Below are 25,631 nucleotides of genomic sequence, written 5' to 3' on the forward strand. Positions count from 1 at the left end.
ACAGTTTCGACGAACAATCTGGTAGCAGCAAAGGCACTCAAGTGGCTAGTTAAGCGTTATGGGATGTTAGCCTTCCAGCGTTCTACATGTACTGTGGTACTTCAGGCCTAGTCTAGCTCTGCGATGTTTAGTTTTTCATTCGGTATTTTCCTCAATAAACTGAGCAAACTCGTCTCTTTTCTGGCACTTGCCTTTATGCGATGCATTTCTTCTTTCGGAGTGTTCTTGTAATACCCTTTCTAATCAATGGTTTGGCAACTCTCCTGAAAACATTAAGAGAACAAAAATAAGATTAACAGGGAGAGCTCCCCGGCTCCATTCATCAGAAAGAAACCTGAAAAACAGGACCACAAAGACCTAAAGTTACGAAGATTCAAAAGTCCTGGTACAAAAGGGAAGGGAACCGACTACCTAAAGCCACAGAATCCATCCAAGTTGCTCCGGCCCAGAGCATCATTATTACAATTATATCATACGTACATGGATAAGGAAATACGCCAACAAAGCAGAGATTTGGTGGCACTAGGTTTTTTTTCTAGCAACAAGCTGCACCAGGTGAGATCACACAAATCGCGTCCAGGGCAGACACTGGGCTCTCCATCGATCCAGGGACCTGCTGAAATTAACATATATAAAAAATGCCGCCAGCGCCAGCTGCTATTCCGCCGGTCACCGTAGAGATTAGAGCATGAGAGAGACATGATGGCCTCCTTGACAAACCGTTTCAGGTTGTGAGCGAGTTTGACTCATATCACACGCAGTCACACACTGAGTAATCACATTCATTAATATGTAAACACAGCTCTGGTTTTCCATATCGAGCAGGAGGGTACAACTAGTACGGGAAACAAAACAAAAGAGCTCTGGAAGGTGGGGGCGCAAAAATAAGAACAAACAGGATCGGATTTCTGTCATGTGGAAAGCGCCATCAGCCATGCATCGTGGCGGTCTTCTTGAAGTCGATCTTGTCAACCTTCACCTCGCCGTCAATGAGCTCGTACACGTAGACAACAACACGGAGGCCATCAATGTCCATGAGCACGAAGCTCGGGTTGACGTCATATGTGATGCTGCTGTGGGCGCCCGTGGCTGAGCCAGGGTTGATGACGACACCCCCCTCGTGCTTGTAGGCCTTGAACTGATGGGTGTGCCCGGTGACGAGGATGTCCACATCCAGCTGCCGCTGAAGCATCGCTAGGGAGTCCAGGTCGCCCCATGGAACAACCTGGCGATGGTTGTTGATGAACACATCACAGTTGAAATGGTTAGGAGAAATATTCCAGTGATAATCATTAATAAACCGCACATCCGAAGATGGAAGTAAATATTGGTACCGACAACATGAAAGACAATTTACTATAATAATATCACATTGGTCTATCGAAATTCAAGAGCTAGTTGTTCCTAGATAGAGGAGCCCTCCTGCTAGGTAGCAACCTCCTCCTCCCCTCCCGCTCCCACGCCAGCTGCACCTCCGGCACCGGCGCAAACTCCGACTCCGGCGGCCACCTCTCCTCTCCCCACCCACGTCCATAATTTGCTAACAGAAGCCTTGGCAGTGGATTTTGATGATTATTTCTTCTTGCTGGCTGTCGAAACGAGCGGCGTCATCTTGGTGGCTTGGACAAGTCACACGGTTGGTTGAGCAATTGCATTACAATTGCATTACAGCTCATGTGTCTCGCGCCATAGTGGATTATTGGTGGTTGACTTGCGTCTTAAGGACCGCAAGAGCACTCGGACAAGATCACCTTCCTCAACAAAATGCGAGAGGTGAGAGCTGTCAGTCCGGACCCTTGGGTACTTTGAAGTGACTTCAATATGACCCACCACGATGAGTACAAGAGCACCGACAACCTCCACCGCCGCACGTGGGGGACGGGGGGTCTGCTGCTCCCTAAGTGATTGCGAACTCAAACAGTTGTATCTTTCATGGTCGACGCTACCGTGGTCTAACAAGTGTGGAACTGCCGCGTTGGTCAAGCTCGATCACCTGTTCTGTACGGTGATCTGGTAGGAGCTCCACCCAGATTCTTCACCTCGCTGCCTCTCCACCTTTATCTCCAACCACTGCCCCTTCTGGATTGCACACCATGGCCTCCCTGTTGACGACGTTTCTAGTTCGAGAGTTTTTGGGCCAAGGAGCCTGGATTCAACAAGACGGTTGCCGAGGGTTGGGCGGCCGCGACCGACGACCCCTTTTGTCGCCTCGTCATGTGGCTTAAGAACACAACTCGTCAGTTGAGGAGTTGGAACAACAAGCAGGTGCGTTGTGTCAAACTACAACTTGTGCTGGCCAGGGAGCTCATCTTCCGCTACGATGTGGCCATGGAGTTGAGGCAGCTCTCAGAGCTTCATAGCCAGTTGCGTGCTAGGATGAAGCACGCCTACCTCGGACTCGCTTTGTACCATGGCTAGGCAACGTTTGAAGATTGCCCGGTTGGCTGAAACCAACTTCCTACAAGAAGCAAAAGCAAGTGATCCATGACCTTGTAGCCAACGGAGCGGTGGTTTCTGACCACGCGACTATCGGCAAAGATAACTTCGACCGCTGCAACATGCTTCTTGGCACAGGTGAGGGTTGTGAGTTCTCGTTGAACCTAGAATTACTAGGGTTGCGCTCGGAGGACTTGGCCAGCCTCGACGACCCCATTAACAAGGAAGTTTTGGGAGGTGGTTTGTTAGCTGACGTAGGGGTAGGTGTTAGGGCCGGACAGATTCACGGTTGAGGTCGTCCAATCTTGTCGGGTGAACCATGAAGGATGATGGAATGGTAGCCTCCACCAAGTTGAACTCGTTGTGTGGGCAGGGTTTCCATGGTCTAAACCAAGCCGTGCTAATCCTATTGCCCAAGACATCGGATGCATCGACCCTTCGGGACTACCACCCCATCAACATCATACACATATTTGCCAAGGTGGTGGTGAAGACATTGGTTAGCAGGTTGTCTCCCAAATTGGGGGGCTCCGTTGAGGAAAACCAATGCACAGTCATCAAGAAACGTTGCATTCATGATAATTTCATGTTGGTTCAACAAACAAGGTATCTGCACCAGATGGGTGAATCGCATGCCATGCTCAAGTTGGATATCACTCATGCATTCGACTCGGTGTCGTGAGCTCTATTTGAGGTACTTCAGCGGGTAGGCTTTGGCCCACGCTTCCCTGAGTGGATTGCCATACTCCTGTCCACTGGTAGCACATGAGTGATGCTCAATGGTGAACCAGGGCCTCTGGTGTGGCATCATAGGGGCATGCAGCAGGGGAACCCGCTCTCCCCTATGTTGTTTGTGTTGGTGATAGACACTCTCAACAAATTTTTTACTAGCTTAAGAGAGTTCAGATTAACTCCACCTATGTGTCTCAACATAGCCGGTCCAAAGCCCGGGTAAAGGAGGAGAATTGTGATAGGCTTGGCGAGCCAACGTCAAAACTCAGCCACTGATGAAACCCAAAAGATTTTCGTTGGGGCGTAACTCTCTCAGCGACATGCCAGATCAGAACCCGAGTGTGGTGTTAAATGGGCAAGGGCCGGGCCGTCACCCCCTAGTGACGCGCGCCGGTATCTTGATCTAGATACGGTGGCAGGTGAGCAAGGATCGGGTCGTCGCATCCTTAGTGGTGCGCTACATCGACGTCCGGGTAGTGGAAAATGAGCAAGGGTCTTCACATTTGACTCGACGAGTGCGAAGGATAAGGAAGCTAGCGAGCCTAGGAGGATCCGCTTAGGCAGTTGGAACGTAGGGTCCTTGACAAGTAAGCTTCAGGAGTTAGTTGATACAGCGGTGCGAAGAGGTGTTGATATCCTTTGCGTCCAAGAGACCAAATGGAGGGGGCAGAAGGCAAAGGAGGTGAAGGATACCGGCTTCAAGCTGTGGTACACGTGGACGGCTACAAACAGAAACGGAGTAGGCATCTTAATCAACAAGAGCCTCAAGTTTGGAGTGGTAGACATCAAGAGACGTGGGGACCGGATCATCCTGGTCAAGCTGGTAGTTGGGGACTTAGTTCTCGACATTATTAGCGTGTATGCCCCGCAAGTAGACCACAAAGAGAACACCAAGAGGGAGTTATGGGAAGGCCTGGAGGATGTGGCTAGGAGTGTACCGATTGACGAGAGGATCTTCGTAGAAGGAGATCTCAATGGCCATGTGGGGCACATCTAACACAGGTTTTGGAGGGGCGCATGGGGGCTTTGCCTGCGACATCGGGAAACAAGGAGAAGATGTCTTAAGCTTTGCTCTAGCCTACGACATGATCGTAGATAACACCCTCTTTAAGAAGAGAGAATCACATCTAGTAACTTTTAGTAGTGGTCAACACTCTAGCCAGATTGATTTCATCCTCTCGAGAAGAGAAGAGAGGCGTGTGTGCCTAGATTGTAAGCGTGCCAAAGTCGCTAGAACGAAGTGGTAGCAGCTCAACGCGCGCGCGCGCTGGGGGGGGGGGGGGGTAGCTCAGGCGCTCAAGGAGAGAGTCATTAAGGAGGGCCCTTGGGAGGAAGGAGGTGATGCAGACAATATGTGGATGAAGATGGTGACTTGCATTCATAAAGTGGCCTCAGAGGAGTTTGGGGTGTCCAAAGGAAGTAGAAGCGAAGCTAAAGATACCTGGTGGGGGAACGATAACGTCCAGAAAGCTATCAAGGAGAAGAAAGATTGTTTCAGATGCCTATACCTGGATAGGAGTGCGGACAACATAGAGAAGTACAAGATGGCAAAGGCCGCAAAGCGAGCTGTGGGTGAAGCAAGGGGTCAGGCGTATGAGGACCTCTACCAGCGGTTAGACACAAAGGAAGGCGAAAGGGACATCTATAAGATGGCCAAGATCTAAGAGAAGATAAGGGATGTTGACCAAGTCAAATGCATCAAGGACGGAGCAGACCAACTCCTGGTGAAGGATGAGGAGATTAAGCATAGATGGCGGGAGTACTTCGACAAGCTGTTCAATGGGGAGAACGAGAGCTCTACATTAAACTGGATGACTCATTTGATGATACTAGCAAACATTTTGTGCGGCGAATCCAGGAGTCGGAGGTCAAGGAGGCTTTAAAGAGGATGGAAGTGTTAGGAATAAGCAACTTGTATTCCCATGAGGCCATAGGCCAGTATATATACATGTACAGGTGATGGTCTATATGCAGGAAACCCCTTATATATTGGGATAAATACAAAAGGGTACATGACTTATATTATAACTCTAACACCCCCCCTCAAACTCATGGTGGATGAACAACACTGAGTTTGGAGAGATAAAAGCCATGTTGTGCTCTAGTATAGGCCTTCGTCAGGAAATCCGCCAACTGTAACTCGGAAGGCACATACTGAAGAGCAACAACCTGATCCTGCACAGCAGCGCGCACATAGAAAGCATCAACACCAATATGCTCGGTGAGCCCATGCTTCACAGGATCGCGCGCAATGCTAATAGCACCTGTACTGTCAGATAAGAGCATAGTATCCTGAAGTAACCATCGTAACCAAGTCACCTCTGCCGTCAAAAGAGACATCGCTCGCAACTCAGCCTCTGCACTCGAACAGGAAACTGCAATCTGTCTCTTCGTCTTCCAGGCAATGAGAGAACGACCAAGAAAAACACAGTAAGCAGAAAGTGAGCGGCGATCTGAAGGATCACTAGCCCACGTAGCATCCGAATAGGCCTGAAGCTGTAAAGAACTGGAGCGAGGAAAGAATAGACGGTGAGAGATCGTGCCCCGAAGATAACGGAGAACACAAAGGAGATGACTATAGTGAACCGATGTGAGAGCAGAGACGAACTGACTCAGAATATGAACCGGATAAGAGATATCCGGACGAGTGACAGCTAGATAAACAAGACTGCCAACAAGATGACGATAACGCGTCGGGTCACGCAGGGGATCGCCATCAGTAGCAGAGAGGTGAACATTGAGCTCCAAAGGAGTCTCAACAATGCGCTCATCAGTAAGAGCAGCACGAGCAAGAAGATCCTAGATGTACTTTTCCTAGGATATAAAGAAGCCATCAGAGGTAGAAGAGACTTCAATCCCAAGAAAGTAGCGAAGAGGTCCAAGATCAGACATAAGGAACTGCTCACTAAGGCGGGCCTTGACAAAGGCAATATACTCGAGGTCATCCCCAGTGATGACCATGTCATCAACATAGAGAAGAAGAGTCCGACCACGAGGAGAAAGGTGAATAAACAATGTTGGATCATGAACACTGGGTGAAAAACCAGCGGCAGTCACCACAGAGGCAAAACGCTCAAACCAGGTGCGTGGGGCTTGCTTAAGGCCATAGAGAGAGCGACGAAGACGACATACCATGCCATCAGGAATAGAATACCCAGGTGGTGGCTGCATGTACACCTCCTCACGCAGCTCACCATTAAGAAAAGCATTCTTAACATCAAGCTGAGAGATAGACCAGTGGCGTGTAGAGGCCACGGCAAGAAGTGTACGAACAGTGGTCATATGAGCCACAGGAGCAAAAGTCTCGTCATAATCACGATCATGCTCCTGCTGAAAACCACGAGCCACAAGACGAGCTTTGTGACGCTCAAGAGAACCATCGAAGCGAGTCTTAACCTTGTAGACCCACTTACAAGTGATGGGACGGACTCCGGGAGGAAGGGAAACAAGATCCCACGTACCAGTGCGTTCAAGAGCAGCAATCTCCTCTGCCATCGCAAACTGCCATTCAGGATGAACAACAGCCTGATGATAAGTAGTCGGCTCAAGAACGGCAGCACCAGCGATGGAAAATCCAAAGCGATCAACAGGCGGACGAGGACAAGAACGCAAGCCATAAGTAGGCTGAGACGAGGATGATGAGACATCCACAGAGGCATCCACAGAAAGTGAACGACGAGTGTAACACTGAGGAAAAGATGGAACAATGGAAGGAGGAATCGCCAAGATAGAATCGGGGAGTGGCGACGAAGAAGTCACCGGAGATGAAGGTGTAGAATCTGGTGACATGCTAGACGAGGAGACCGTGGAAGATGGTGGCGACAAGTCGACTGGAGGTGGAGAAGCAGAGGGAGTGGAACAAAGAGGCAAAGGCTCGACGGGTGTGATAGGTGTGTCAGGAAAAGTGAGGAAAGAGATATCCTCCACTGAAAAAGTCGAGGAAGATAGGCGTGGGTAGAAGGGACGAGACTCATCAAAAGTCACATCCCGAGAGATACGCATCCGACGACCGATAGGATCCCAACAACGATAGCCCTTATGCTCACCACTATAGCCTAAGAAGACACACTCAACAGACTGAGCGGTCAGTTTGGTGCATTCGCGGGGGGCAAGAAGAACATAGCAAACACAAACAAACAAGCGAAGCATCGAATAATCGGGAGAACGATCAAAAAGACGCTCGAAAGGAACACCGCCCTGTAGAGCAGCAGAAGGCTGGAAATTGATGAGATAGATGGAGGTGGAGACGGCCTCGGCCCAAAAACGAGGCGGGAGAGAGGCAGCAATCATCAATGCACGAGCCATCTCAAGAAGATGACCATGCTTGCGCTTAGCCACGCCATTCTGAGCGTGAGCACCAGGAAAAGAGAATTGAGAGAGAGTCCCTTGCTCAGCAAGAACACCACGCAACATCTTAGAGATATACTCGCCAGCGGAGTCAGCACGGAACACACGAATGGAAGAGAACTGAGTATGAACCATGGCAGCAAAACACTTATAAATGGACAACACCTCACTACGAGAAGTCATGAAATAAAGCCATGTGTAACGAGAGAAGTCATCTATGAAAATAATATAGTATTTATGACCCCCTTTCGAAGCGAAGGGAGCCGGACCCCATACATCGAAATGAACTAAATCAAAAGGACGCTTAGACACTGACTCACTATGTGGATATGGTAACTGAATCTGCTTGCCAAGATGACAACCCTGACACTCTAAAGAGGCATATCCTGAGACAGAACCCAGAAGACCTCGACGAACTAACGACGACAAACGAGAACCACACAGATGACCAAGTCGATGACGCCACTGCTGGAAGGAAACAGTAGCCGAGGCGACCAAAGCGGAAGAACTGGCGATAGAGTCGGCGGCGGAAGGAACATGAAGCCAGTCCAACTCCCAAAGACCCTCAGAATCATGGCGGCGAGGACCAGCCCCAACCAGAGTGTGCGTGCACAGTCCTGGACAGAATAAGAGTCAAGGTCAAAGATGACACGACAACCAGAATCAGCAAGTTGACCAGCGGAAAACAGATTCATGGTAAGTCGAGGAACATGAGCAACATCAGGAACAGAATAAGGAGTGGTAAGAGTGCCTCTACTAACGACAGGAAGGGGAGTACCATCAGCGGTGAGGACATGAACAGGAGAATCAAGCGATCGAAGAGAGGACAGAGTGAAAGAATTAGAAGTCATATGAAAGGAAGCTCCAGAGTCCAGAACCCATGGGGATGTACCTGACTATGTAGAAGGTGGCTGGTATGTCGTCTTCATTTTTTGCGCAAACAAGATGCCTCGGGGTCATAGCGATAGTATGGCTAACCAAGCTTTTCAACCTCATTTTTTGGGCAAACAAGATGCCAGAAGAATGGAGACGGAGTATAATAGTATCAATCTTCAAGAACAAGGGGGATGTTCAGAGTTGTACTAATTACTGTGGAATTAAGTTGATGAGCCATAAAATGAAGCTATGGGAGAGTCAGTGAGCACTGCTTAAGAAGAATGACAAGCGTGCCCAAAAATCTGTTTGGTTTCATACCTGGGAGGAGGTCGACAATGGAAGCCATTTTCTTGGTATGACAACTTATGGGAAGACACAGGAAGCAAAAGAAGGACCTGCCTATGGTGTTCATTGACTTGGAGAAGGCCTATGGTAAGATACCACAAAATGTCATATGGTGGGCCTTGGAGAAACACAAAGTCTCAGCAAAGTACATTAACCTCATAAAGGACATGTACGATAATGTTGTGGCAAGTGTTCGAACTAGTGATGGCAACACTCATGACTTCCCGATTAAAATAGGACTACACCAGAGGTCAGCCTTGAGCCCTTATCTTTTTGCCTTGGTGATGGATGAGGTCAAAAGGGATATACAAGGAGGTATCCCATGGTGTATGCTCTTTGCGGATGATGTGGTGCGATGATAATCGGACGAGGGTCAATAGGAAGTTAGAGCTATGGAGACAAACCTTGGAATCGAAAGGTTTTGGACTTAGTAGAACTAAAACCGTGTACTTGAGGTGCAGTTTCAGTATTACTAGTCATGAGGAGGAGGAGGAGGTTAGCCTTCATGGGCAAGTGGTGCCTCAGAAGGATGCCTTTCGATATTTGGGGTCAATGCTGCTGAAGAAAGGGAATATCAATGAAGATGTGAAACATCCAATCAAAGCCGAATGGATGAAATGGCGCCAAGCTTCTGGAGTTCTTTGTAACAAGACAGCGCGACAAAAGCTAAAAGGCAAAGTTCTATAGGACGACGGTTCGACCCGCAATGTTGTATGACGCGGAGTGTTGGCCGACTAAAAGGCGACATGTGCAACAATTAGGTGTGGCAGAGATGCGCATGTTGAGACGGATGTTTGGCCACACAAGGAAGGACCGAGTCCGGAATGATGATATATGCGATAGAGTTGGGGTAGCATCGATTGAAGAGAAACTTGTCCAACATCATCGGAGATGGTTTGGGCATATTCAGTGCAGCCTCCAGAAGCTCTAGTGCATAACTGGCGGCTAAAGTGTGCTAATAATGTCAAAAGAGGCCGGGGTAGACCGAACTTGACATGGAAGGAGTCTGTAAAGAGAGATCTGAAAGACTGGGGTATCACCAAAGTGTCAGGGGCGAGAGAGATGAATGAGACGGTGGGTTTTTTTTGCGTCGGGCAGACTCACCCCAGCTTTTTCGTTCTCTCTATTTTATCTGTTATGAAGTTTACAAAAGCAATCTATCTAGCTAACTAACCCGGCCAGCCCGCTACGTTCTGGAATTGTCACGCCATCCCATGACTTCCATCTCGCTAGCGTGCCACGCTGGCCGGGAAAAACTTACAACAGAAAAACAGCAATGAGGTGATCGTGTATACGACTCAGCCCTCCTACACCTACGTCCTACGGGTATGCTGCATGCGTGTGTCACATCATCAGCCATGCAAAGGTTATTCAAAACAGAAAAACATCTACGAGTTGATGGAGCTTATGCCAACATTTCTCCCCCTTAAGCTCCACAGCCTTTGCCGATCTCTCTGACTCCCAGTCTCTGCCGCATCTCCACATGTCACACTCGACCCAGGGCCTTTGTCAGAATATCGGCGAGCTGATCACTAGTGCCTACATGATCAAGTTCCAGCTCTCCTTCCTCCACACAGTCACGGATGAAATGAAACTTCACATCTATGTGCTTACTCCTGTCATGGACACACAGTCACGGATGAAATGAAACTTCACATCTATGTGCTTACTCCTGTCATGGTGGATGGGGTTCTTTGAAAGCACTATGGCTGATTTGTTATCCACCATAAGCTTGAACTTTGCTGGGTTTCTCCCTTCATCTCAGCGATCAGGCGGGTTAGCCAAAGGCCTTGACAGGTTGCCGCCGCAGCTGCCACATATTCAGCTTCACACAAGCTGATTGCCACCACCTTCTGTTTCTGGGAGGTCCATGAGATAAGATTTCCACCGAAGAAGAATACCTGCCCTGAGGTGCTTTTCCTGTCTCCAACATCACTGGCATGATCGTTGTCGCTGTATCCCAGCAGATCACCTGTCCCTCCTCGTGCATAGTAGCAGCCATAGCCCAGGGTGCCCTGAATGTACCGCGGGATCTGCTTCACTGCCGTCCAATGAGTCATAGTCGGCTTCTCCATGAACCCTTGCTATACCCACTGAGTGAGTGATGTCAGGCCTCGTGTGTGTCAGGTACCTTAAGCTCCCAATGATGCTACGGTAGAGGGAAGAATCACAAGGTTTGGCTCCATCTTCCTTCCTCAACTTGAGTCTGCACTCCATTAGGGTGTGAGAGCTATTGCACCCAGCCATACCGCCCAGCTCAAGTATCTTCTCTGCATAGCCTCGCCGACTCAACGTGATCGAGCCCTCTGACTGAACTACCTCCATCCCCAAGTAGTAGCTTAGGAGGCCGAGGTCGCTCATCTTTAACAACTCCTGCATCTGGCCCTTGAACTGAGTGATATGTTCCTTGTCAGTGCCAGTGATGATCAGGTCATCCACATACACACCTACCAGTAAGTATGACTGCGCGTCTCCCCGCCGGTAAACTGCATGTTCCAGGGGGCTACGTGTGAACCTAAGCATGTCTAGAGTCTCATGCAGCTTTGCATACAATGCCCTTAGCCCTTTGCGCAGACCATACAGAGCTTTTGATAGCTTCAGCACTTGGTTTTCCCTCCCAGCGATGACATAGCCCAGCCGCTGTCCAACATACACCTCCTCCATGAGATCGTCGTTGAGGAATGCAGACTTTACGTCCATGTGGTGCACCTCCCATCCGGAGAGCGCGACTAAACCTGAGAATGGTTTCATACTTGAACCATACTTGAACTATACCCATACATTTATCTCTCAAAACCATACTTAACCCATACCCATTTGATGTCATTTTCAGCCCAACCAGAACTAAACCCATTATTTTTTCCACCCAAACCAACTTAAACCCAATACATAACCGTGGGTTTAAAACCAATACATAACTATGGGTTTGCTTTAATGTACATATAATTGCACAAATTGACAAGTTAAGAAGCAAATGAGATAGAAAAGGCATAAGTGCATCTACAACAGTTTAAGAACAAAGTTATCCTTGAGATATAGTCAACACACAACAAAAGGCAAAAAAAATGCCCACGTCTGTATAGCTCACTAACAAGTGTATTAAAACAAAATTACTTACCAAAGCACAAGCAAACACTTCCGATTTTCATGTGGTATTTCCCCATAATACATAGTTACACAGTGCATTACAACATGCATGCGGATCAAAGATATTCATTCTCGGTCATCATTGGTTATTGCACATAACCAATGCCTAGAAACCGGTTTGGACCCATAGTTTATAACCGTTTATAACCAAACTGTTTAAACCCATAACCAACTATACCCAAACTGGTTTCTCCACATACCCAAACCAAAACCAAACTAAAAAAAGCTCAGCCCAATAAAACCTAAACCAATCAAACCCAAAGTAATAACCGAACCGTTACACCCGGTTTTTTAATAACCATTCCCAGGTTTACGCGCGACGAGTGCAAGGAAGAGGCGGACAGTCTCCATGCGGGCCACGGGAGCAAATACCTCCTCGAAGTCCACTCCCTCCCTCTGTGCATAGCCCTTAGCCACTAGATGCGGCTTGTGCTTGGTGACATTGCTGTCGGGGTCACGTTTCACCTTGTAAACCCACTTAAGCCCGATCGCCTTGTGTCCACGCGGGAGCGTGGCGAGCTCCCAAGTGCGAGTTCTCAGCAATGGAGTCCATCTCTGCGTCCATGGCCCTCTTCCAGTCGGCGTCGGCCAGCACCTCGATGATAGTCGCTGGCTCCTCAGCACTGAGAAGGCAGCGCTCCATCGCTTCACGGACAGCCTCCCCCTCAGTCTCGTCGAGGACGCAGGAGAGGCGACGGTAGCGGATGTTCCCCGGATCCACATCACGGCCATCGACATGAGTCGGTGGAGTGGCCTAGCGGATCTCGCGCTCAGCCGCCGGCATCGCCGGCTCGACCTGTGGTGTCCCGTGCGTGCTCACCACCGATGTGGACGCCACGGGAGGTGTCCCTCCAGGTGTAGACGTGGGCGACGAAGCGGCGCTGCGTGCCGAGGCCGGTGTCGAATCCATGTCTCTGTCGACCTCGTGGACACCTTGCTCCGTGTTGTATGGGACTAAAGGCTTTGTTCTTGTTGTCGTTATTGTTGTTGTTGTTGTTGTTATTGTTGTTGTTAAGAGAGTTCGGATTGCTCCGTCGCCTCGCATCACGCGACCTGACAACTCAGTCTCACTGTACGCGGGCAATGTTGACATCTTCTACAACATGGATAGGGTGAAATTGTCCATTGTCCACAGCTTGGATGCACACGCTTCGGTGTTGCACACCAACTTTGCAAATGCTCAATGTCCCCCGTTAGGTGTTTGGAGAAGGCCCTGGAGGAGACATCGGTGAGTGTCGGCTAGCTCCTTTCCTGATCAAGTACCTCGGGATCCCATTCAAGCTCAGGAAGTGCTCGTGTGAGGCTTTCCAACCTTTGGAAGACATGATCGCCACCGCCTCGGAATCCATGACGGCAAAGGCAGGGCGTCTCACCTTGGTCAAGTTGGTCCTGACCATCATGCCTTTGCACCAGTTAGAAGTCCTAGGCATGCACAAAAAGACCCAAAAGCAAATGGACAAGATCCTGCGGGGTTTCCTCTAGGTGGGCACGACGGTGACCATTGTCATGTCAACTAGTTGCGGGTGTGTAGGTCCCTTCGCTGGGGGAGCTTGGGTGTTCCAGACCTTGGCCGCACAACAATTGGCCTCAGGGTTCGCTGGTTGTGGACGATACACACAAACCCCTCCATCCTTGGAGAGGTCTGGACCTCCAGTTCTCTCGAGAAGAGCGATGGGTGTTTGCCGTCTCCACTAAGATGGTTGTAGGAGTCATTCCTATTCTGGGTGGATCGCTTGCTTGATAGTTGATGCATTGCGGAGCTGGCTCCCGAGTTAGTGCTCTTGGTTTCCAAGTGCACCAGGAAGCGACGAACCATTCGAAAGGCCCTGACCGACCGCCGATGGATCTCGGACATCAAGGGGCTTGACGCCCCTGGCCTTAGGGCAATATGTCAAAATCTTGCGATAGTTGTGCATGATGCAACTAACCACCACCCTAGACATCCTTCTTTGGCATTAGACTGTGGACGACCAGTACACTTCCAAGAGCTCTTACGACACTCTTTCAAGGAGCGATGGGTTCAAGCTCTTGAAAGCTGATTTAGTACACCTGACCTCGTCCCGATTCAAGTTCTTCCGTTGGCTAGCTTGCCCGAATCGTTATTGGACTTCCTAGCGGTTTGCGCGGCGGGGTCTCCATCATGCTTCTCATTGCATGCTTTGCGACCAGTTGGAGACAATGGCTCATCTCCTAACCGGTTGTTATTTCTCGCGCATGGTGTCATGAGTTGCTCTCCTGGATCCGATTGACCGCTCCCCCTCCCCACCCTCACCCCTCGCGTGTTGTGATTGTTGATTTTGTGGGTTGGTGGCAACTAAATTGACATTCAATCCACACCTAGCCCGTTCTCAGTTATAATGCTGGCAGCTTGGTGCATCTGGAAGCATCAAAACGTGATCATCTTCGACAAGGCGTGGCTCAGCTTGATACACCTGCTTGACACATTCAAAACGGAGGTTGGGCAATGGCCAACGACAAGTGCGAGGGGTCTAGCGCCTTGCTTCCGGCATTTCCCTTGCCTAACAACTACAACCGTCGGGTTGTATTCTCTGGGTGTTGCCCATCTTCGGGTTTGTACAAACTATTCTTTTTATCAATGCAATGAAACAAGGCTTTTGTGATTTCTTGGGAGAAAAAAAGATTGTTGGCAAATTACATTCAAAGATGACATTTAGTAGAACAGAAGAGGCATTAGCATACTCAATTGTCAGCGGTGTGCATGATATGGTGCAGGTGAATAAAGTAGACAGAACAAACCAACTATCATGCATTGTGCATGACCCTGCAAAGGTGAAAGTTCAATATACTGAGCGTGCTTAATATCCTTATAGAGGGAGTATCATATCACTTCATGGACATGGTTTATCAATCTATTGCTTGGATGTAAATATGGGATGCAGAAATATGTGGAAAGAAAATTGTGTGCACCCTCATTCACTCCATTACTCAAGTCAGTGCTAAACCACATGAGGTCCATCAGTCGTCGACCTTTGAAGGGCACGTTTGGTCCTTCAATGGACCTTAGATCATTTGAACACACAACGGCTTCTAGATTGCAACATCTCAATCAATTCGCCCGCTAACAACAATCATCGCTGCTTACAATTTGAGGAGCCGACCCGAGGTCGTCGCCGATGTTTTGGGATGTGATCCCGGTAACTCTTATTATACCACTTCCTCAAAAGAACACATGGGATGTAAAACCATTTCCCTAACTCCGCCTATGTTGTCTCAATATAGCCGGTCCCAAGCCCGGGTAAAGGAGGAGGGTTGTGATAGGCTTGGCGAGCCAGCGTCAAAACTCAGCCACTCTTATGGAGATGAAACCCAAAAGATTTTCGTTGGGGCATAACCCTCTCAGCGACGTGCCAAATCGAAACCCGGGTGTGGTGGAAAATGGGCAAGGGCTGGGCCGTCACCCCCCAGGTGGCGCGCCGTATCGTGAGCTAGATACGGTGGCAAGTGAGCAAGGATCGGGTCGTAGCATCCTTAGTGGTGCGCTACATCAGCGCCCGAGTGTAGCGGAAAATGAGCAAGGGTCTTCGCATTTGACTCGACAAGTGCGAAGGGTAAGGAAGCTAGCCGAGCCTAGGAAGATTCGCTTAGGTAGCTAGAACGTAGGGTCTCTGACAGGTAAGCTTCGGGATGTAGTTGATACAGCGGTGAGGAGAGGCGTTGATATCCTTTGCGTCCAACAGACCAAGTGGACGGGATAGAAGGCAAAGGAGGTGGAGGGTACCGGCTTCAAGCTGTGGTACACGAGGACGGTTGCAAACAAAAATGGAGTAGGCATCTTGATCAGCAAGAGCCTCAAGTATGGAGTGGTAGATGTCAAGAGGGACATGATTATCCTGGTCAAGCTGGTAGTTGGGGACTTAGTTCTCAATGCTATCAGCGCGTATGCCCCGCAAGTAGGCCACAATGAGAACACCAAGAGGGAGTTCTGGGAAGGCTTGGAGGATATGGTTAGGAATGTACCGATTGGCGAGAGGCTCTTCATAGGAGGAGACCTCAATGGCCATGTGGGCACATCTAACACAAGTTTTGAAGGGGTGCATGGGGGATTTGGCTATGGCATCAGGAATCAAGGAGAAGACGTCTTAAGCTTTGCGCTAGACTATGACATGATAGTAGCTAACACCCTCTTTAAGAAGAATCACATCTAGTGACTTACAATAGTGGGCAACACTCTAGCCAGATTGATTTCATCCTCGCGAGAAGAGAAGAGAGGCGTGCATGCCTAGACTGTAAGGTGATACCAGGAGAGAGTGTTGTCCCTCAGCATAAGCTTGTGGTTGTTGACTTCCGCTTTCGGATTCGGGTGCCAAAGTCACTAGAACGAAGTGGTGGAAGCTCAAGGGGGGAGGTAGCTCACGCGTTCAAGGAGACGGTCATTAAGGAGGGCCCTTGGGAGGAAGGGGCTGATGCAAACAACGTGGATGAAGATGGCGACTTGCATTCATAAGGTCGCCTCGGAGGAGTTTGGAATGTCCAGGGGAAGTTAGAAGAGAAGCTAAAGATACCTGTTGGTGAAACGATGATGTCCAGAAGGCAATTAAGGAGAAGAAAGATTGTTTCAGACGCCTATATATGGATAGGAGTGTAGACAACATAGAGAAGTACAAGATGGCAAAGAAGGCCGCAAAGCGAGCTATGAGTGAAGCAAGAGGTCGGGCATATGAGGACCTCTACCAACGGTTAGACACGAAGGAAGGCGAAAGGGACATCTATAAGAAGGCCAAGATCCGAGAGAGGAAGACAAGGGGTGTTGACCAAATCAAGTGCATCAAGGACGGAGCAGAGCAACTCCTGGTGAAGAACGAGGAGATTAAGCATAGATGGCAGGGAGTACTTTGACAAGCTGATCAATGTGAAGAGTGAGAGCTCTACCATTGATCTGGACGACTCCTTTGATGATACTAGCGGGCGTTTTGTGCGACGAATCCATGAGTCAGAGGTCAAGGAGGCTTTAAAGAGGATGAAAGGAGGCAAGGCGATGGGCCCTGATTGTATCCCCATTGAGGTGTGGAGAGGCCTCGGGGGCATAGAGATAGTATGGCTAACCAAACTTTTCCACCTTTTTTTTCGGGCAAACAAGATGCCAGAAGAATGGAGACGGAGTATATTAGTACCAATATTCAAGAACAAGGGGGATGTTCAGAGTTGTACTAATTATCGTGGAATTAAATTGATGAGCCATACAATGAAGCTATGAGAGAGAGTCATTGAGCACCACTTAAGAAGAGTGACAAGCATAACCAAAAATCAGTTTGGTTTCATGCCTGGGAGGTCGACCATGGAAGCCATTTTCTTGGTACGACAACTTATGGAGAGATGTAGGAGCAAAAGGACTTGCATATGGTGTTTATTGACTTGGAGAAGGTCTATGGTAAGATACGCGAAATGTTATGTGGTGGGCCTTGGAGAAACACAAAGTCCCGGCAAAGTATATTACCCTCATCAAGGACATGTACGATAATGTTGTGACAAGTGTTCGAACAAGTGATGACAACACTGATGACTTCCCGATTAAGATAGGACTGCATCAGGGGTCAGCTTTGAGCCCTTATCTTTTTGCCTTGGTGATGGATGAGGTCACAAGGGATATACAAGGAGATATCCCATGGTGTATGCTCTTTGCGGACGATGTGGTGCTAGCCGATGATAGTCGGACGGGGGTCAACAGGAAGTTGGAGTTATGGAGGCAAACCTTGGAATCGAAAGGTTTTAGACTTAGTAGAACTAAGACCGAGTACAGGAGGTGCGCTTTCAGTACTACTAGGCACGAGGAGGAGGGAGGTGTTAGCCTTGATGGGCAGGTGGTGACTCAGAAGGACACCTTTTGATATTTGGGGTCGGTGTTGCAGAAGGATGGGGATATCGACGAAGATGTGAACCATCAAATTAAAGTCGAATTGATGAAGTGGCGCCAAGCTTCTGGCATTCTCTGTGACAAGAGGGTGCCACAAAAGCTAAAAGGCAAGTTCTATAGGACGGCGGTTCGACTCGTAATCTTGTATGGTGCTGAGTGTTGGCCGACTAAAAGACGACATGTGCAACAGCTAGGTGTGGCGGAGATGCGCATGTTGAGATGGATGTGTGGCCACACAAGGAAGGACCGAATCCGGAATGATGATATACGAGATAGAGTTGGGGTAGCGCCAATTGAAGAGAAGCTTGTCCAACATGTGCTGAGATGGTTTGGGCATATTCAGCGCAAGCCTCCAGAAGCCCCAGTGCATAGCGGACGGCTAAAGCATGCTGATAATGTAAGAGAGGCCGGGTAGACCGAACTTGACATGGGAAGAGTGCAAAGAGAGATCTAAAGGATTGGAGCATCACCAAAGAGCTAGCCATGGACAGGGATGCGTGGAAGCTTGCTATCCATGTGCCAGAACCATGAGTTGTTCGCGAGATCTTATGGGTTTCACGTCTAGCCTACCCCAACTTGTTTGGGACTAAAGGTTTTTTTGTTGTTGTTGTTGTTGTTTGTTGTTGGATGTAAAACCATTTCCCTGACTGAACCACTGCATCTGTTGGATCACAGGCCGGAAACACACGCGTACACAGTGGAGAAGGAAACACACGGAGACACACACGAGAGATTTTTCTGGTGCCGCTTAACTTCCTTCTCGGCTTTTCTTCCTTTATTATTCTTCTCTCTCTCATTATTCGGTTACAGAAGGGAAAACGTGGCCTATAGGGATCCTACAAAAGCGCCATGATCCGGTTAGCTCATGCCATCCCACGAGCTCCTAAACGTGTCTACCACGCGATGCTAAACAGAAGGAAACAACCGGATGCAAACGGATGCATCTCATCAGGCCCATGCAAATGCATGCACGGCTTGCACAAGTTACGGCTCGTGCCTGCCTAACTAACTAGCTAGCAAAGAAGAATGATAATTAGACGTGACATGGAGAGCCTACTACTCAACTAATGCAACCACCTAATGACTAGTGTAATATCTGAACCAAACCATGTAACGAGATTAGCACTAACAATCACCTTCCTAATCTTGTTACTCAACTTTTTTTCTTTGCATACTGAAACACCTTCAGGCCGGCTCAACATTGACACCTTCGTCGCTTGCACCATCTGACTATGTTGTGTTTGTCACCGTAGGCAGTACTAACCAACTGATGCCCCTGTTGTCACCACCATAGCTCCCTGGTGGTGTTTCCATGTCAAACTGCTGCTGCTGCTGTAGAGACATGTCTTCTCGGCTCCTCTTCCTTGGTGACATGTGCACAACCCTAGTTGATGCCTTGAGTAGCACCTTGTACAGCCGGTTGGATGATCTCTTAACCTTCATCTGCACCTTCCCAAAGTTGTCTCTAATCCACATGAATGTACCATCTAACACTATCCGATTGCCATCCTCTGATAGCTTACCAAGACTAATTATGTTATTAGACAAACTTGGTACAAAGTATACCTCGGTCAGATGCAGTTGCTCACCACTCTTGCATTCAACATAGACTGAACCTTTTCCTTCAATCAGAATTGTAGAACCATCTCCAAGCTTCATACATCCACGGATGCTTTCATCTAGCTCTTTGAATTTGCACCTGAGCCAGTCATGTGGTTGCTAGCACCACTATCAAGCCACCAGGCATCAGCGGAGTGGCCTGATCCAGCCATGCATGCCTGAGGTTGGATGTTCTCTTCATTCAGCATCACAAAATCCTTGGCCTTCTTCACGAATTCACATGCATTATTCGTGACATGCATATCAGACCCACATCTCATGTTCCCTCGGCTTGTTCTCCTCACTAGCATGCACCAATGCCTCAGTCTGTGTCCAGTAAACGTCGGACATGGCATGCAATTTCGCATTTGCCGCGGCCAGCTCCCCGCGTAGCCGCTCAGCCTCAGCCATGGCAGCCTCCAACTCGGCCTCCACAGCTAAGGGTGAAGCACCTCCTTCACCTTGATACCTTCGGGCTCGACGACGTCCGCGACATGCTCCTCCGCCACCGGTGCAAGCGCACATGCGACGGCCATCAGTAGCGTCGGCTCGTCATCGACGTCGGCGACAGCTAGAAGCGTCTTCTCTTTCTTCCACGCCTCACACTCAGAGTTGAAGTGTCCTTTCTCCCCGCACTCAAAGCAGGTAATCTTCGACTTGTCGAACTCGCGTGGGATTTTTCTTGTCGCCGCGTCCGTCGCTGTTCTTGCCGCCGTTGCTGGAGCCTTCTCCTTTCTTCTTTTCTTCTTGGACAAGTGCCTCCAGCTGCGCACGGGAGACCAACATCAACTTCTCGCCGTCGTCGCCGCGGTCTTGGCTCCGTCCGAACTCGTTCTCCTCGAACGCCCGCAGCCGCCCAATGGCCTCGGCGACCGACATCTTCTTGACGTCGCCCCATTGCTCGATTGACCCAATGATCGGCAGGAAGCGATCCGGAACCGCTGCGAACAGCCGCTTGACAACTGCACGCTCCGTAAGTCCTCGCCAAGCGCTTGGATTTCTCCGACGAGCGCGGTCAGTCGACGTCCAAACGCACCAACTTCTTCGCCATCTTCCATGGTCAGCCTCTCGAATCGCCTTGTCAAGTGGCTGATGCGCGCCTGCACGACACACTCATCGCTGATGCGCATGGTGCGGATAGCCTCCCATGCCTCTTTTGTCGACTCGTACTCCACGATCGACATCATCACGTCGTCAGGAACGGACTGCGAGATAGCAGCCATAGCTCCCTGATCCTTGGCCTCATCGACGTATTCTCCGGTGATCGCCGACCACACACCCATTGGCTTCAGGATGATCTTCATCTTCGCCGCCCACAACTGATAATTACCTTCTGTCAGCTGTGGGTATTGGATCGGCACACCGATGCTCCTCGCCGGTGCCGCCACGACGATAGTCCCATCGCCGGCGCCGCTGGCTCCGACCCTCTTGCTCGGCGGCGTGTACTTTCCGCCGCCGCCAGCATCGCTCTTCGTCGGTGATTGATCTCCCATCTCTACACACCGTCGCCAATTCGCCTCCGGCCACAGCCTAGCTTTGTATACCAATTGTTGGATCACAGGCCGGAAACACACGCGTACACAGTGGAGAAGGAAACACATGGAGACACACACGAGAGATTTTTTGGTGCCGCTTAACTTCCTTCTCGGCTTCTCTTTATTATTCTTCTATCTCCCATTATTCGATTACAGAAGGGAAAACGTGGCCTGTAGGGATCCTACAAAAGCACCACGATCCGGTTAGCTCGTGCCATCCCACGAGCTCCTGAACGTGTCTACCACGCGATGCTAAAGAGAAGGAAACAACCCGATGCAAACGAATGCATCTCACCAGGCCCATGCAAATGCATGCACGGGTCGCACAAGTTACGGCTGGTGCCTAACTAACTAGCTAACAAAGAAGAATGATAATTAGACGTGACATGGAGAGCCTACTACTCAACTAATGCAACCACCTAATGACTAGTGTAATATCTGAACCAAACCATGTAACAAGATTAGCACTAACAGCATCAACCAAGCATTACCAACCTCCCTGTAATTCTACATTTCTACTGTAATTAAATTAAAACTACAGCTCTTGAAGTAAAAAAAGAAAGAACACTACAGCTCTTTAACAAAACATCACCTAACAATTATTACATCAAGAAAACATGCCAACAAGAGAAACTGACAAACATCTCCTAGTAATAGAAACTTGACCAGTTCTCAGAGGTGTACAGCATAAAAAGTGTCTGTTTATAATTTGTCAACAACAAGAACTCCAAATCAAGGTATTAACTGTTGACTTTCAACAACAACAAAAGGCAATATTACTTTTTCTCCAACAATAAGAATGACAGAAATTAAAAGAGCAAAACAAAATTATCAATTTAGAGCGAACCTGATGGCCATGGCATAGCCCTAGCTTGAACTGGCCAATAGTAACTGTTTTAGTCTCTGGGTAACGAGCATCCTCATCATATTCACCTCTGGTAATGTGGAGATCAGGACAAAGGCTTTTAAGGTAGTCGTGAACTTCCTAGAAGAATGTTGAGAAATTTATGACTTAATATTTTATCAAAGCAAAAAATTACAGTCCATACAAGAAACATTACTAGCACCCTATTAATAGGTGCAATACCCAGCCTCAAGGAAACAAAATTCGCTACATGAAATGGTACAAAGTCAACTATTTCTTCACAAAGATGACCCAAAATAGTTGAAAAGCGACAAATAGTCTGCGATGTTGAGCATCATGACCCAACACTTCACAGGTTCACATTCATAATCCTATAGAATAATACATCGACTTCTCTTTGTTACTTTTTCCCATGGTTTCAATTAGTTTGACACGCAACCATCCAACTTCCTATTACTTCATCATGAATTAATCACATGCTTACCAAACACCTAGGTTGCATTAAGGCATTAACACTTCTACAATGTGGCACTCTAGTGTTTGGCAAGCCAAAATATTAGTGTCTGATTCACAAGATAGCCGCAGCATGCAACCCATCATGACAAAGGTGTTGGTTCTCATCAGTTTACAGGTCAATATAGCATTGACAGTGCAACAAGACTAACACAAACAATACCATACAACTTTTGAAATTGATGTGTTTGGGATTCACATGTAGAAAGCATATGGTATGAAAAATAAGATGGTGATAAAATTGGTTAAGACCTATACATGATGTAGTATACCTTAAGTGTTCATTCGGAAAAAAAACTGGAAACCGTTTCAGCTCGCAAAAGCAGGTGCAAGTAGATAAAACTTGATGTTAATGGACCATCACAAAAAATGCAAAGCGCAACAATCATTCACTCAGAAAAAGTCGAAAGAAAACTCAAATTTGCAAAACAATAATAAAGGGAAATGATTATGATCAACCGGCTGATCTAATGTGGAGCGTCCACCGCCTCCGTTTCTCAACACGTGTCCTACTAGATCACGTACATCTCTCTCATCTTATCTTTGCAACAACAGTGTTGTTGCAGAAGGTGGCAGAGACCAACGTCTGCGCAATTGCGTGAGCGGCTGGAGATGATGTTGTAATTTTTGCAACATGGGGCTTGTTGCAGAAAATTAGATGCGATAGAGATGTTGTTGTAAATTTTGCAACAAGGGTCTTGTCGCAGAAAATTAGAGAACAAGGTTGTGAAACATGGGTCTTGTCGCGGAAAATTAGAGAAGAGGTGGTTTTGCAATAAGGGTCATGTTGCAGAAAATTAGAAAAGAAGAGGTTGTGCAACATGAGTCTTGTTGCAGAAAATTAAAATAGAGTGGTTTTGCAACGAAACGAGGGTTTTGTTACAAAAAATTAAAAGAGAAAATTTTGCACCAAAGGTCTTGTTGCAGGACTACAAAGTTTTGTAACAAGAGTTTTGTTACAGAAAAAATAAAACGAGGAATGATAGAAATACCATCAACGAATCAGACAGCTCACTAGGCGGCGGATCTTTTAAAAAGATCTGCCGACCGACGCGTAGCACGCCCCGATAATAAAACTCCATGGGATAGATGTACTATTGTCAGCAGGTTAGTAAAAAAATCTTCACGCAGGCTCATTCGAAGACTAGGTGGGCACTAATGTTATCTTTCTTCTTTCTGATACATATTTTCAAAGGAACAGAGATTGTGATAACTCTTTCAGTAAGAGTCAGGAAAATTTCATAAACTGGGCATGGTGCGAATAAATTTAGATATTCTTTGTAAAATAAGTTACTGTAAGCAATCAGACAATAAATAAACTCATTATAACTGAGCAAAAGAACAAACAGAAACGATGAATTAATAATATTTCAGTTAATTACTTGGAGCCAAAGGTACATTCAGGATTGGTGGAACTAAAATTTATTGCTCCAATAGAAAAAGTAATCAGTACCCTTTAGATACCATGTATGTTTTGATCAAAGAAAACATGACCAGCGTACTACTAGTCTACTACAGAGAAAGACAACAATTTTGTACTCCCTCCGTTTCTAAATATAAGTACTTATAGAGATTTCAATACGGATTACATACGGATTTATATAGATATACATTAGAGCGTAGCCTCACTCATTTTGCTCCGTGTGTAGTCTATATTGAAATCTCTATAAAGACTTAAATTTGGAAACGGAGGGACTAGTTTCTTAATATGATTTCTTGTATTTAAATTTAGAGATTATGTCATGGCCTAAGTTCCTGAGGGGATAGTGGTGGCTGGCGGGAGGTCGGGGACAGGGAAGGTTGCGTCTGCCTGCCATGATGGCAAGGGAAGATAGGGCTGCGGGAGGAGAATCCAGGACTCTTTAAACAGACTCAGACCTGACACAATAGGGAAACCTTCTACAGGACAAAAAAAACATCATACTCAAATAAGACTTTTTTTTCGAGAAAACGCAAAGACTTTGCGTTTCATTTCATTGAAAATGAAGGAGTTTAGTAATACAGGTCTCCGAGCGGGAGAGGTACAGGGTCAAAATGCAAGAAAATTAGTGTACGTCCCAAGTCATGGGGAGGACCAGTCCCAGGCCAGTGGCGCCTGCCCGGACCCAGAGTGTAGCCTCGTCTTTGATTCTCGCCATGAGCTGGGTTGACGAGGGTTGTGCAGCGTCGAACACACAGGCATTCCGCTGCTTCCAGATCATCCACGCTGTCAAGTGGACCGCCGATGCGAGCCCTTTTCGCATTGGCCGCGGCGTGGCCTGTTTGGCTTGACGCCACCAGTCCTTCAGGTTGTCGTCCTGGGTCGGGTCAGGCGGCCGGCAGGACAGGCGGAGCCAAGAGAGGGCATCGTGCTAAATTTGCCGCGAGAAGGGGCACGCAACCAGCAGGTGGTAATATCGTTTCCGGCTCCTGGTCGCATAGGACGCACCGGGGGTGGTGCTGCATGCCGCGGCGGCTCAGCCTGTCAGCGGTCCAGCAACGGTCCAAGTTAGCCAGTCACATGTGAAACTTGACCCTTGGCGGCGCCCAACTTTTCCAGATCAGGTCCCATGCATCGCAGCCGGAGGAGCCCGCGAAGGTGGCCAAGTAGGCGCTGCGCGCTGAGTAGACGACATCCGATCGCCACTTCCAGACTAGCTTGTCAGGGCAATCCTGGAGGGTGGTGTGCTCGATCTCCCACCACAGCATTAGGTATTGTCCAATTTCGTGGACACCTATGCTGCCGAAGATATCACGCGCCCAGATATGATTCCGCCTAAGACTTAAACTTGCCTAAACCTGTACTCCTATCGAGTGGTGGCCATGGGATCCTGCTTGGGCTTGCACCTGCGGAAATAGTGCTGACTCCACATGACATCACCCCCCCCCCCCCCCCTCCAAAAGCAGCTTGTCCTCAAGCTGGAAGGTTGGATACTTCTGCTGAAATTCAGTAAGGTCTTCCCGGGAAGCTTCAGATGCAGAGCACAACCTGCTCATTGCACCAGCACTTGCCACAGGCCACAGATGAGGCGAGCCTTGAGCACCTTGAGTGGAGGGAGATGCAACTACCATTTCATGATGTTTCTCAGGAAGTTGTGGAAGCGCGTCAGGGGGATTCCCATGGACTGTCTGGTCCAGAAGCTTGGAGATTTCGTCAATGGTCGCCTAGATTGCACCGATACGAATACGTGTATCAGTATCGGGGCAATACGGATACGTGAATACGTCATTTCCGAAAAGCACCACCGCGGGGATACGTTTGACTATTTTTTTAAATAATATAAAAAATATGTTCTCAATTAAGCATCAAGCCATTTAGCATATATTTAGTCCGTGCAGTCCATTATCTTCTATCGTCTTATCCATGATTCCAACAAAAGCAAGA

The 25,631-nt window shown here is 48.2% G+C and overlaps 1 protein-coding gene across 1 annotated transcript in view; it reads right to left on the bottom strand.

The window, feature by feature from the left end:
• Positions 1–769: 769 nt before the first annotated feature.
• Positions 770–25,631, bottom strand: part of LOC123401358 (vacuolar protein sorting-associated protein 29) — a 30,251-nt gene continuing 5,389 nt past the window's right edge. The window contains exons 2-3 of the mRNA XM_045095143.1: positions 21,737–21,874; positions 770–1,225 (exon numbers count right to left, since the gene is read on the bottom strand). Coding sequence (XP_044951078.1) covers positions 929–1,225; positions 21,737–21,874 — 435 coding nt within the window. The 3' untranslated portion in view covers positions 770–928. The remainder of the gene's footprint in view (positions 1,226–21,736; positions 21,875–25,631) is intronic.

Source organism: Hordeum vulgare, chromosome 6H (assembly GCF_904849725.1).
Source record: "Hordeum vulgare subsp. vulgare chromosome 6H, MorexV3_pseudomolecules_assembly, whole genome shotgun sequence".
In the NCBI taxonomy this organism is placed as follows: Eukaryota; Viridiplantae; Streptophyta; class Magnoliopsida; order Poales; family Poaceae; genus Hordeum; species Hordeum vulgare.